The sequence below is a fragment of the Pseudophryne corroboree genome, chromosome 3 (genome assembly GCF_028390025.1).
Source record: "Pseudophryne corroboree isolate aPseCor3 chromosome 3, aPseCor3.hap2, whole genome shotgun sequence".
Lineage (NCBI taxonomy): Eukaryota > Metazoa > Chordata > Amphibia > Anura > Myobatrachidae > Pseudophryne > Pseudophryne corroboree.
The window spans coordinates 317,036,028-317,049,554 of NC_086446.1; the positions used below are offsets into that span (position 1 = coordinate 317,036,028).

General features: G+C 48.9%; 1 protein-coding gene across 2 annotated transcripts in view; it reads right to left on the reverse strand.

Annotated features, from left to right (window-relative positions):
- Positions 1 to 13,527, reverse strand: part of SMARCD2 (SWI/SNF related, matrix associated, actin dependent regulator of chromatin, subfamily d, member 2) — a 124,279-nt gene that overhangs the window by 9,148 nt on the left and 101,604 nt on the right. For both annotated transcript variants that reach the window (XM_063959468.1, XM_063959469.1), the window contains exon 12: positions 1,402 to 1,503. In XM_063959468.1, coding sequence (XP_063815538.1) covers positions 1,402 to 1,503 — 102 coding nt within the window. The remainder of the gene's footprint in view (positions 1 to 1,401; positions 1,504 to 13,527) is intronic.

The window sequence follows — 13,527 nt, forward strand, 5'->3', positions numbered from 1 at the left end:
GGGCGGCTGCCCGAGGGGTCTCGGCTTTACAACTTTGCCGAGCAGCTACTTGGTCAGGGGCAAACACGTTTGCTAAATTCTACAAATTTGATACCCTGGCTGAGGAGGACCTGGAGTTCTCTCATTCGGTGCTGCTGAGTCATCCGCACTCTCCCGCCCGTTTGGGAGCTTTGGTATAATCCCCATGGTCCTTTCGGAGTCCCCAGCATCCACTAGGACGTTAGAGAAAATAAGAATTTACTTACCGATAATTCTATTTCTCATAGTCCGTAGTGGATGCTGGGCGCCCATCCCAAGTGCGGATTGTCTGCATTACTTGTACATAGTTATTGTTACAAAAATCGGGTTATTGTTGTTGTGAGCCATCTTTTCAGAGGCTCCTTCTGTTATGCTGTTAACTGGGTTCAGATCACAAGTTGTACGGTGTGATTGGTGTGGCTGGTAATGAGTCTTACCCGGGATTCAAAATCCTTCCTTATTGTGTACGCTCGTCTGGGCACAGTATCCTAACTGAGGCTTGGAGGAGGGTCATGGGGGGAGGAGCCAGTGCACACCAGCTAGTCCTAAAGCTTTTACTTTGTGCCCAGTCTCCTGCGGAGCCGCTATTCCCCATAGTCCTTTCGGAGTCCCCAGCATCCACTACGGACTATGAGAAATAGAATTATCGGTAAGTAAATTCTTATTTTCACACCGCACAAATAACTTGGTATATTGCCAGGTCGATATGGATCGCTGTGCGGTGTGAAAGAGGCTATGGACGAATTCCTGGGTCGCTTGACCTGGTAATTCAACCCGGGTAATTACTGGGTCAGGCGTAGTGTGAACGGTTTACCCGGTACCCGTTCACTGCATAGGGCAGTGAAGGCTAACCTTGACACTCCAGCTGTTATTGAACTACACATCTCAGCATGCCCTGCATCAGTTTTAGCATGGCCAAATAACAAAACTGTAGCAGGGCATGCTGGGATATGTAGCTCAACAGCTGGAGTGTCAAGGTTAGCCATCACTGGCATAAGGAGTGGCGGCCTGGAGATATAATCTCACAGTGCTTCCTCCACACCCAGCTCCCTCCCTGCCAGGTCAGGATTGCTGTGTGTAGGGTCCAAAGCCGGGTCCCACCTGGGAAGGACCCGTTTCCAATTGGGATCTGAAAGCGGTATTAGTAACAACTCCCTCGAGTTAGCCTTTGCACCCCAGTGTCAGCAGGGATAGCATGGGCACTGCAGAACTCAGCCATTAGTTCCTGGGCAGATCATAAATTTCCTGGGTATTTAGGAACTACATTCCCTATTTACAAATTAAGCAGGAGTCTAATTGTCCTGCCAAGTTCTCCTCTTGTCTGTGGGGGGGGGGGGGGGGGGTGGTGGTGACTGAAAAGAGCACATAGCATGAGCTGCTGACCTTGAAGTAGATTTGTCTCCCCACAGCCTCCTGAGCCCATGGCTGCTGGTAGAACTCTGAGTGCCTCTCCTCCTCTGGATTTCCCATCATATCTGTCATTATCTAAAAATAGAACAGCATAGTATAAATTAATACATCAGTTTACCAGGGATGTCATTTATATGTACTTTTTTTTTCTCTCACATGCCCGTGTGCGTGGTATATTCACTGAGATCCAGGATTTTTAGTTTTGAGGCCTAGTCAGATTGTCTTTAATATCTTGCATAACAATTCTTTGCTAAAAAGTATATATCTATCTGAAAACAAAAAATAGGATTTTAATACCTACCGGTAAATCCTTTTCTCCTAGTCTGTAAATGATGCTGGGGTCCACTTCAGTACCATGGGGTATAGACTGTTCCGCAGGAGCCATGGGCACTTTAAGACTTTTCAAGGGTGTGAACTGGCTCCTCCCTCTATGCCCCTCCTCCAGACCTCAGTTATAGGAACTGTGCCCAGGGAGACGGACATTTCGAGGAAAGGATTTACTTTTATACGAATGGTGAGATTCATACCAGCTCACACCTCAACCATGCCGCACAACATGGCATTCAACATGACACATGCCAACAGGCATGAACCATTTACAGCAACATGCTGAAAACAAATGAAACACAACTTGTGTAACTATAAAGAACAAACTGCAGGTAAAGTATGGACTGGGTCGGGTGCCCAGCATCCTCTACGGACTAGGACAAAAGGATTTACCGGTAGGTATTAAAATCTTATTTTCTCATACGTCCTAGGGGATGCTGGGGTCCACTTCAGTACCATGGGGTTATACCAAAGCTCCAGTACAGGTGGGAGAGTGCAGCTGACCCTGCAGCACCGATTGACCAAACTTGAGGTCCTCATCGGCCAAAGTGTCAAACTTCTAAAATTTAGCAAATGTGTTTGACCCTGACCAAGTAGTAGCTCGGCAAAGTTGTAAAGCCGAGCCGCCCAGGACGAGCCCACTTTCCTAGTAGAATGGGCCTTTACCGACTTCGGTACCGGCAAGCCTGCCGTAGAATGAGCGTGCTGAATTGTCCCTCTGCTCCAGCGCGCAATAGTCTGCTTAGAAGCAGGACACCCAATCTTGCTGGGAACATACAGGACAGACAGAGCCTCTGTTTTTCGTAACCGAGCTGTTCTTGCGACATAAATCTTCAAAGCTCTAACCACATCTAGAGACTGTGATTCAGTGAAAGTGTCAGTAGCTACTGGCACCACAATAGGTTGGTTTATGTGGAAGGACGAAACCACCTTTGGAAGAAATTGTTGACGAGTTCTTAACTCTGCCCTATCTTCATGGAAGATCAGGTAAGGGCTCTTGTGAGACAAGGCCCCCAACTCAGACACCCGCCTTGCGGATGCCAAGGCCAAAAGCATCACCACTTTCCAAGTGAGAAACTTCAATTCTATCTCCTGCAGAGGTTCAAACCAATCTGATTGAAGGAACTGCAACACCACATTAAGGTCCCATGGTGCCACTGGAGGCACAAATGGAGGCTGGATGTGCAGAACCCCTTTCACGAACGTCTGAACTTCTGGAAAGAAGGCCAATTGTTTTTGAAAGAAAACTGATAAGGCCGGAATCTGGACCTTGATTGACCCCAATCTAAGGCCCGCATCCACACCAGCCTGCAGAAAATGGAGAAAACGTCCCAACTCAAACTCTTCCGTAGGAGCCTTCTTGGATTCACACCAAGACACACATTTTCTCCAAATACGGTGGTAATGTTTAGACGTTACTCCTTTCCTGGCCTGCATAAGAGTGGGGATGACTTCCTTGGGAATACCCTTTCGGGCTAGGATCCGACGCTCAACAGCCATGCCGTCAAACATAGCCGCGGTAAGTCTTGATACACACACGACCCCTGCTGTAGTAGGTCCTCTCGAGGAGGAAGAGGCCGAGGATCTTCTATGAGCAACTCCTGAAGATCTGGATACCAAGCCCTCCTTGGCCAGTCTGGGACAATGAAGATTGCTCGTACTCTTGTTCTTATTATTTTGAGAACTTTTGGAATCCGTGGAAGTGGAGGGAAAACATATACCGACCGAAACACACAATGGGTCACCAGTGCATCCACTGCTATTGCTTGAGGGTCTCTCGACCTGGAACAATATCTCTGAAGCTTCTTGTTTAGACAAGATGCCATCATGTCTACTTGAGGAACTCCCCAAAGACTTGTCACCTCTGCAAAGACTTCTTGGTGGAGGCCACACTCTCCTGGATGGAGATCGTGTCTGCTGAGGAAGTCTTGCTCCCAGTTGTCCACTCCCGGAATGAAAATTGCTGACAGAGCTCTTACATGTCTTTCTGCCCAGAGGAGAATCCTTGTCACCTCTGCCATTGCCGCTCTGCTTTTCGTTCCGCCTTGCCTGTTTATGTATGCGACTGCTGTTACATTGTCCGACTGGATCTGCACGGGATGATCTTGAAGAAGATGTACCGCTTGTAGAAGGCCGTTGTAAATGGCTCTCAATTCTAGAACGTTTATGTGAAGGCAGGCTTCCTGACTTGACCATTTTCCTTGGAAGCTATCCCCCTGTGTAACAGCTCCACAGCCTCGGAGACTTGCATCCGTGGTTATTAGGACCCAGTCGTGAATCCCAAACCTGCATCCCTCTAGTAGGTGAGAACTGTGTAGCCACCACAGGAGTGAAATCCTGGCTTTGGGGGACAGGATTATTTTCCGGTGCATGTGTAGGTGGGATCCGGACCACTTGTCCAACAGGTCCCACTGGAATATTCTGGCATGAAATCGGCCAAACTGTATGGCCTCGTAGGCCGCTACCATTTTCCCCAACAACCGAATGCATTGATGGATCGACACGCTTGTTGGTTTCAATATTTGTTTGACCATTTTCTGGATTTCCAGGGCCTTTTCCACTGGAAGAAATACTCTCCGTACTTCTGTGTCCAGAATCATCCCTGAAAAGGACAATCTTGTCGTCGGTTCCAACTGCGACTTTGGAAAATTCATGATCCAACCGTGTTGTTGGAGTATTGACAGGGAGAGTGCGATGTTCTGCAACAACTGTTCCCTGGATCTCGCTTTTATCAGGAGATCGTCCAGATAAGGAATTATATTAACTCCTTTTTGACTGAGGACCATCATCTCCGCCATCACCTTGGTGAATACCCTCTGTGCCGTGGAGAGTCCGAACGGCAACGTCTGGAACTGGTAATGGCAATCCTGTACTGCGTATCTCAGATAAGCTTGGTGAGGAGGATACATGGGAACATGCAAGTAAGCATCCTTTATGTCTACTGACACCATGAAGTCCCCCTCCTCCAGACTGGAAATCACTACCCTCAGGAATTCCATCTTGAACTTGAACCTTTCAGGTAGAGATTCAGATTTTTCAGGTTTAAAATCGGTCTGACCGAGCCGTCCGGCTTCGGAACTATGAAGAGGCTTGAATAAAAACCTTCTCCTTGCTGTGACAAGGGTACCAGGACAATGACCTGATCCTGACATAATTTTTGAATTGCCGTTGTTACTGCCTCTCTTTCTGGAAGAGAAGCTGGCAAGGTCGATTTGAAAATTCGGCATGGGGGGACGTCTTGAAACTATAGCTTGTACCCATGGGACACTATTTGTAAGACCCATGGGTACAGGCCAGATTGAATCCAGATTTGACTGAAAAGTTTCAGGCGGACTCCCGCAAGGGAGCCCCAGCGTCATGCTGCAGATTTGGCAGAAGCAGGGGTGGACTTCTACTATCCGGGAGACGCTGCGGATTTCTTTCCTTTTCCCCCTTCCCCTACCTGCAAAAATAAGATTTTAAACCTACCGGTAAATCTTTTTCTCCTAGTCCGTAGAGGATGCTGGGGACTCCGTAAGGACCATGGGGTATAGACGGGCTCCGCAGGAGACATGGGCACTATAAAGAACTTTTAGTATGGGTGTGCACTGGCTCCTCCCTCTGTGCCCCTCCTCCAGACCTCAGTTAGAGAACTGTGCCCAGAGGAGATGGACAATATGAGGAAAGGATTTTGTTAATCTAAGGGCAAGATTCATACCAGCCCACACCAATCATACCATATAACCTGGAATATACGCAACCAGTTAACAGTATGAACAAAAAATAAAATAAAAAAACAGTAACAGTCAAAGACCAATTCTAACTGTAACATAACCTTTATGAAAGCAACAACTATATACAAGTCTTGCAGATGTAGTCCACACTGGGACGGGCGCCCAGCATCCTCTACGGACTAGGAGAAAAAGATTTACCGGTAGGTTTAAAATCTTATTTTCTCTTACGTCCTAGAGGATGCTGGGGACTCCGTAAGGACCATGGGGTTTATACCAAAGCTCCCAACCGGGTGGGAGAGTGCGGATGACTCTGCAGCACCGACTGGGCAAACGCAAGGTCCTCATCAGCCAGGGTATCAAACTTGTAGAATTTTGCAAAAGTGTTTGAACCCGACCAAGTAGCTGCTCAGCAAAGCTGTAATGCCGAGACGCCTCGGGCAGCCGCCCAAGAAGAGCCCACCTTCCTAGTGGAATGGGCCTTTACTGAATTTGGTAACGGCAATCCAGCCGTAGAATGAGCTTGCTGAATCGTGTTACAGATCCAGCGAGCAATAGTCTGCTTAGAAGCAGGAGCGCCAACCTTGTTGGCTGCATACAGGACAAACAGCCTCTGTTTTCTTAACCCTAGCCGTCCTGGCTACATAAATCTTTAAGGCCCTGACTACATCCCTCCCAGTCCCCTGTAGCCACAGGCACCACAATAGGTTGATTCATATGAAATGAAGAAAACACCTTAGGCAAAAATTGAGGACGAGTCCTCAACTCCGCTCTATCCACATGGAAAATCAAATAGGGGCTCTTGTGGGACAAGGCCGCCAATTCGGACACCCGCCTTGCAGATGCCAAGGCCAATAACATGACCACCTTCCACGTGAGAAATTTTAATTCAACCGTTTGAAGAGGCTCAAACCAGAGAGATTTCAGGAAACTTAACACCACGTTAAGGTCCCACGGTGCCACTGGGGGCTGGATGTGCAGCACTCCCTTCACAAACGTGTGAACTTCTGGGAGAGAAGCCAGTTCCTTCTGAAAGAATATAGATAGGGCCGAAATCTGTACCTTAATGGAGCCTAACTTCAGGCCCATATCCACTCCTGTCTGTAGAAAGTGGAGAAACCGGCCCAGATGGAAATCTTCCGTAGGAGCCTTCTTGGCTTCACACCAAGATACATACTTCCTCCAGATACGGTGATAATGTTTTGCCGTCACCTCCTTCCTAGCCTTTATCAGAGTAGGGATGACTTCCTCCGGAATACCCTTCCCAGCTAGGATTCGGTGTTCAACCGCCATGCCGTCATACGTAACCGCGGTAAGTCTTGGAACACGCAGGGCCCCTGCTGTAACAGGTCCTCCCTGAGAGGAAGAGGCCACGGATCTTCTGTGAGCATTTCCTGAAGATCTGAGTACCAGGCCCTTCGAGGCCAATCTGGAACAGTATTGTCTGCACTCTGTTTTGTCTTATTATTCTCAATTTTTTTGAGATGAGAGGAAGAGGAGGAAACACATAGACCGACTGAAACACCCATGGTGTCACCAGGGCGTCTACTGCTACTGCCTGAGGGTCCCGTGACCTGGCATAATACCTCCGAAGCTTCTTGTTGAGGCGTGACGCCATCATGTCTATTTGAGGAATTCCCCAAAGCCTTGTTATCTCTGCAAAAACTTCTTCATGAAGTCCCCACTCTCCTGGATGGAGATCGTGTCTGCTGAGGAAGTCTGCTTCCCAGTTGTCCACTCCTGGAATGAAGACAGCTGACAGAGCGCTTACGTGATTTTCCGCCCAGCGAAGAATCCTGGTGGCTTCCGCCCTTGTCACTCTGCTCCTTGTCGGTATACATGAGCCACGGCTGTGACGTTGTCTGATTGAATCAGAACCGGTAGGTCGCGAAGAACATTCTCTGCTTGTCGTAGGCCGTTGTATATGGCCCACAATTCCAGTATGTTGATGTGTAGACAAGCCTCCTGGCTTGACCATAGTCCCTGAAAATTTCTTCCTTGAGTGACTGCTCCCCATCCTCGGAGGCTCACGTCCGTGGTCACCAGAACCCAGTCTTGAATGCCGAACCTGCGACCCCCTAGAAGGTGAGCACTCTGCAGCCACCACAGGAGAGACACCCTGGCCCTGGGGGACAGGGTTATTTTCTGATGTATTTGTAGATGGGACCTGGACCACTTGTCCAGAAGGTCCCACTGAAAAGTCCTCGCATGAAACTTGCCGAAGGGGATGGCCTCGTAGGCTGCCACCATTTTTCCCAGAACTCGATTGATGAACAGACACTCTTTTTGGTTTTAGCAGGTCTCTGACCATGTTCTGGAGATCCTGGACTTTTTCCAATGTGAGAAAAATCCTCTTTTGTTCCGTGTCCAGAATCATGCCTAGGAATGATAGCCGAGTCGTTGGAACCAATTGTGACTTTGGCAGATTGAGAATCCAACCGTGCTGTTTCAGCACTCTCAGGGAGAGCGACACGCTCTTTAGCAATTGATCTCTCGATCTCGCCTTTATCAGGAGATCGTCCAAGTATGGGATAATTGTGACTCCCTGCCTGCGCAGGAGCACCAACATCCCCGCCATTACCTTGGTGAAAATCCTCGGGGCCGTGGAAAGCCCAAACGGCAACGTCTGAAACTGGTAATGACAGTCCTGTACAGCGATTCTCAGATACTACTGATGAGGGGGATATATGGGGACATGAAGGTATGCATCCTTTATGTCTAGTGACACCATAAAATCCCTCCCTTCCAGGCTGGGTATTACAGCTCGGAGCGATTCCATCTTGAATTTGAACTTTTTCAAGTACAGGTTTAGGGATTTTAGATTTAAAATGGGTCTGACCGAACCATTCGGCTTCGGGACCACAAACAGGGTTGAATAATACCCATTTTCCTGTTGGACCAGGGGAACCTTGACAACCACTTGCTGTTGACACAGCTTTTGAATTGCAGCTAAAACTACTTCCCTCTCCAAGGGTGAAGCTGGCAAGGCCGACTTGAAAAATCGGCGAGGGGGCACCTCTTCGAATTCCAGCTTGTAGCCTTGGGAAACAATTTCCATCGCCCAAGGATCCACGTCTGAAAGAACTCAGATCTGGCTGAAAAGTCGAAGGCGTGCCCCCACTGGTGCGGACTCCCTTAGGGGAGCCCCAGCATCATGCGGTGGATTTTGTAGAAGCCGGGGAGGACTTCTGCTCCTGGGAACTAGCCGAAGCAGGTGTTCTCTTTCCTCTACTCTTACCTCTGGCAAGGAAGGAGGAGCCCTGACCTCTTCTGGACTTATGCGACCGAAAGGACTGCATCTGATACTGTTGAGTTTTCTTTTGCTGTTGGGGAACAAAAGATAAAAAGGTAGATTTACCCGCGGTAGCTGTGGAAACCAGGTCCGCGAGCCCCTCCCCAAACACTTCACACTTGTAAGGTAAAACCTCCATATGCTTCTTTGAGTCTGCATCACCCGTCCATTGGCGGGTCCATAGAGCTCGTCTCGCAGAAATAGCCATGGCATTGGCTCTGGAACCCAGCAGCCCAACGTCTCTTTGAGCGTCCCTCATATATAAGACTGCGTCTTCAATGTGGGCTTAGGTTAATAAAATGGTATCCCTGTCTAAGGTATCAAGGTCAGCTGACAAGGTATCTGTCCATGCTGCAACTGTGCTACATACCCATGCCGATGCTATTGCCGGTCTGAGCAAAGCACCTGTATGCGCATAAATAGACTTTAAAGTAGTCTCCCGTCTGCGATCAGCAGGATCCTTGAGGGCTGCCGTGTCCGGAGACGGTAGCGCCACCTTCTTGGACAGGCGTGTTAAAGCCTTGTCCACCCAGGGAGAGGATTCCCAACGTACCCTGTCCTGTGCAGGGAAAGGATACGCCATAAGAATCCTTTTGGGTATCTGCAGTTTTTTATCTGGAGTTTCCCAAGCTTTTTCAAATAACTCGTTAAGCTCATGGGATGGAGGAAATGTTACCTCAGGTTTCTTTTCCTTATACATGCGCACCCTCATGTCAGGGACAGAGGGGTCATCAGTGATATGCAAAACATCTTTTATTGCAATAATCATACACTGAATACTTTTTGCCACCCTTGGGTGTAATTTTGCATCATCGTAGTCGACACTGGAGTCAGAATCCGTGTCGGTACCAGTTTCTACTATTTGGGATAGGGGACGTTTTTGAGACTCAGAGGGGCCCTGTGACCCAGTCCAATCCGTGGACTGACTCCCTGCTTTCTCCCTGGACTCTGCTTTGTCCAGTCTCTTATGTAATGAGGCCACACTTGCATTTAATCATGAGTCGGCGTTGCCGACGGAGACACACCACTCATCTGCTCCACCTCCTCCTTGGTTGAGCCTTCCGCTTCAGACATGCTGACACGCACGTACCGACACCCCCACACACACAGGGATATATCTATAAGGGGACAATTCCCCAACAAGGCCCTTTGGAGAGACAGAGAGAGAGTATGCCAGCACACACCCAGCGCCAACTGACACTGGAATAAAACTCAGGTAGTGCTTTATATATATATATATATATATATATAAAATCAATGTGTATACACTCACTGCGCCTTAAAAATGCCCCCCCCCCCCCCCCTCCCCCTCTTTCCAGCCCTCTGTCACGGAGTTCAGCAGGGGAGAGTCCGGGGAGCCAGCTTCTCGACAGCTTTCTGTGGAGAAAATAAGATTTTACTCACCGGTAAATCTATTTCTCGTAGTCCGTAGTGGATGCTGGGAACTCCGAAAGGACCATGGGGAATAGCGGCTCCGCAGGAGACTGGGCACAACTAAAGAAAGCTTTAGGTCACCTGGTGTGCACTGGCTCCTCCCACTATGACCCTCCTCCAAGCCTCAGTTAGGACACTGTGCCCGGACGAGCTGACATAATAAGGAAGGATTTTGAATCCCGGGTAAGACTCATACCAGCCACACCAATCACACCGTATAACTCGTGATACTATACCCAGTTAACAGTATGAAATACAACTGAGCCTCTCAACAGATGGCTCAACAATAACCCTTTAGTTAACAATAACTATGTACAAGTATTGCAGACAATCCGCACTTGGGATGGGCGCCCAGCATCCACTACGGACTACGAGAAATAGATTTACCGGTGAGTAAAATCTTATTTTCTCTGACGTCCTAGTGGATGCTGGGAACTCCGAAAGGACCATGGGGATTATACCAAAGCTCCCAAACGGGCGGGAGAGTGCGGATGACTCTGCAGCACCGAATGAGAGAACTCCAGGTCCTCCTCAGCCAGGGTATCAATTTTGTAGAATTTTGCAAACGTGTTTGCCCCTGACCAAGTTGCAGCTCGGCAAAGTTGGAAAGCCGAGACCCCTCGGGCAGCTGCCCAAGATGAGCCCACCTTCCTTGTGGAATGGGCTTTTACAGATTTTGGCTCCGGTAGTCCAGCCGCAGAATGCGCCAGCTGAATTGTGCTACAAATCCAGCGAGCAATAGTCTGCTTAGAAGCAGGAGCACCCAGTTTGTTGGGTGCATACAGGATAAACAGCGAGTCAGTTCTCCTGACTCTAGCCGTCCTGGAAACATAATTTTTCAAGGCCCTGACTACGTCCAGTAACTTGGAATCCTCCAAGTACCTAGTAGCCGCAGGCACTACAATAGGTTGGTTCAAGTGAAAAGCTGATACCACCTTAGGGAGAAACTGGGGACGAGTCCTCAATTCTGCCCTATCCATATGGAAAATCAGATAAGGACTTTTATATGACAAAGCCGCCAATTCTGATACACGCCTGGCCGAAGCCAAGGCCAATAACATGACCACTTTCCGCGTGAGATATTTTAGATCCACGGTTTTTAGTGGCTCACACCAATGTGATTTTAAGAAACTCAACACCACGTTGAGAACCCAAGGTGCCACTGGAGGCACAACCGGGGGCTGAATATGCAGCACTCCTTTTACAATGTCTGAACTTCAGGTACTGAAGCTAGTTCTTTCTGGAAGAAAATCGACAGAGCCGAGATCTGTATCTTAATGGAGCCTAATTTTAGGCCCATAGACACTCCTGCTTGTAGGAATGCAGAAATCGACCTAGTTGAAATTCCTCTGTTGGGGCCTTTTTTGGCCTCACACCAAGCAACATATTTCCGCCATATGCGGTGATAATGTTTTGCAGTTACATCTTTCCTGGCTTGAATCAGCGTAGGAATGACTTCCTCCGGAATGCCCTTTTCCTTTAGGATCCGGCGTTCAACCGCCATGCCGTCAAAACGTAGCCGCGGTAAGTCTTGGAACAGACAGGGCCCCTGCTGCCGCAGGTCCTGTCTGAGCGGCAGAGGCCATGGGTCCTCTGATATAATTTCTTGAAGTTCTGGGTACCAAGCTCTTCTTGGCCAATCCGGAACCACGAGTATCGTTCTTACTCCTCGCCTTCCTATTATTCTCAGTACCTTTGGTATGAGAGGCAGAGGGGGGAACACATAAACCGACTGGTACACCCACGGTGTTACCAGAGCGTCCACAGCTATCGCCTGAGGGTCCCTTGACCTGGCGCAATATCTTTTATAGCTTTTTGTTGAGGCGGGACGCCATCATGTCCACCTGTGGCCTTTCCCAATGGTGTACAATCCTTTGGAAGACTTCTGGATGAAGTCCCCACTCTCCCGGGTGGAGGTCGTGTCTGCTGAGAAGATCTGCGTCCCAGTCGTCCACTCCGGGAATGAACACTGCTGACAGTGCTAACACATGATTTTCCGCCCATCGGAGAATCCTTGTGGCTTCTGCCATCGCCATCCTGCTTCTTGTGCCGCCCTGTTGGTTTACATGGGCGACTGCCGTGATGTTGTCTGATTGGATCAGTACCGGCTGGTTTTGAAGCAGAGGCCTTGCCTGACTCAGGGCATTGTAAATGGCCCTCAGTTCCAGAATATTTATGTGTAGGGAAGTCACCTGACTTGACCAAAGTCCCTGGAAGTTTCTTCCCTGTGTGACTGCCCCCCAGCCTCAAAGGCTGGCATCCATGGTCACTAGGACCTAGTCCTGTATGCCGAACCTGCGGCCTTCTTAAAGATGGGCACTCTGCAGCCACCACAGTAGAGATACCCTGGTCCTTGAAGACAGGGTTATCAGCCGATGCATCTGAAGATGTGATCCGGACCACTTGTCCAACAGGTCCCACTGAAAAGTTCTTGCATGGAACCTGCCGAATGGGATTGCTTTGTAGGAAGCTACCATTTTTCCCAGGACTCGCGTGCAATGATGCACCGATACCTGTTTTGGCTTCAGGAGGTCTCTGACTAGAGATGACAGCTCCTTGGCTTTCTCCTCCGGGAGAAACACTTATTTCTGGTCTGTGTCCAGAACCATCCCCAGGAACAGTAGACGTGTCGTAGGAACCAGCTGTGACTTTGGACTGTTTAGAATCCAACCGTGCTGTTGTAGCACTTTCCAAAATAGTGCTACCCCGACTAGCAACTGCTCCTTGGACCTCGCCCTTATAAGGAGATTGTCCAAGTACAGGATAATTAAAACTCCCTTTTTTCGAAGGAGTATCATCATTTCGGCCATTACCTTGGTAAACACCCTCGGTGCCATGTACAGTCCAAACGGCAGTGTCTGGACTTGGTAATGGTAATCCTGTACCACAAATCTGAGGTACTCCTGGCGAGGATGGTAAATGGGGACATGCAGGTAAGCATCCTTGATGTCCCGGGATCCCATATAATCCCCCTCGTCCAGGCTTGCAATAACCGCCCTGAGCGATTCGATCTTGAACTTGAATTTTTTTATGTATGTGTTCAAGGATTTTAAATATAAAATGGGTCACACCGAACCATGCGGTTTCGGTACCCCAAACCGTGTGGAATAGTAACCCCGTCCTTGTTGAAGTAGGGGCACCTTGAGTATTACCTGCTGGGAATACAGCTTATTAATTGCCTCTAGCGCAGCCTCCCTGCCTGAGGGAGTTGTCGGCAAGGCATATTTGAGGAAACGGCGGGGGGGAGACAACTCGAATTCCAGCTTGTACCCCTGAAATACTACTTGAATGAAACAGGGATCCACCTGTGAGCGAGCCCACTGATCGCTGAAATTG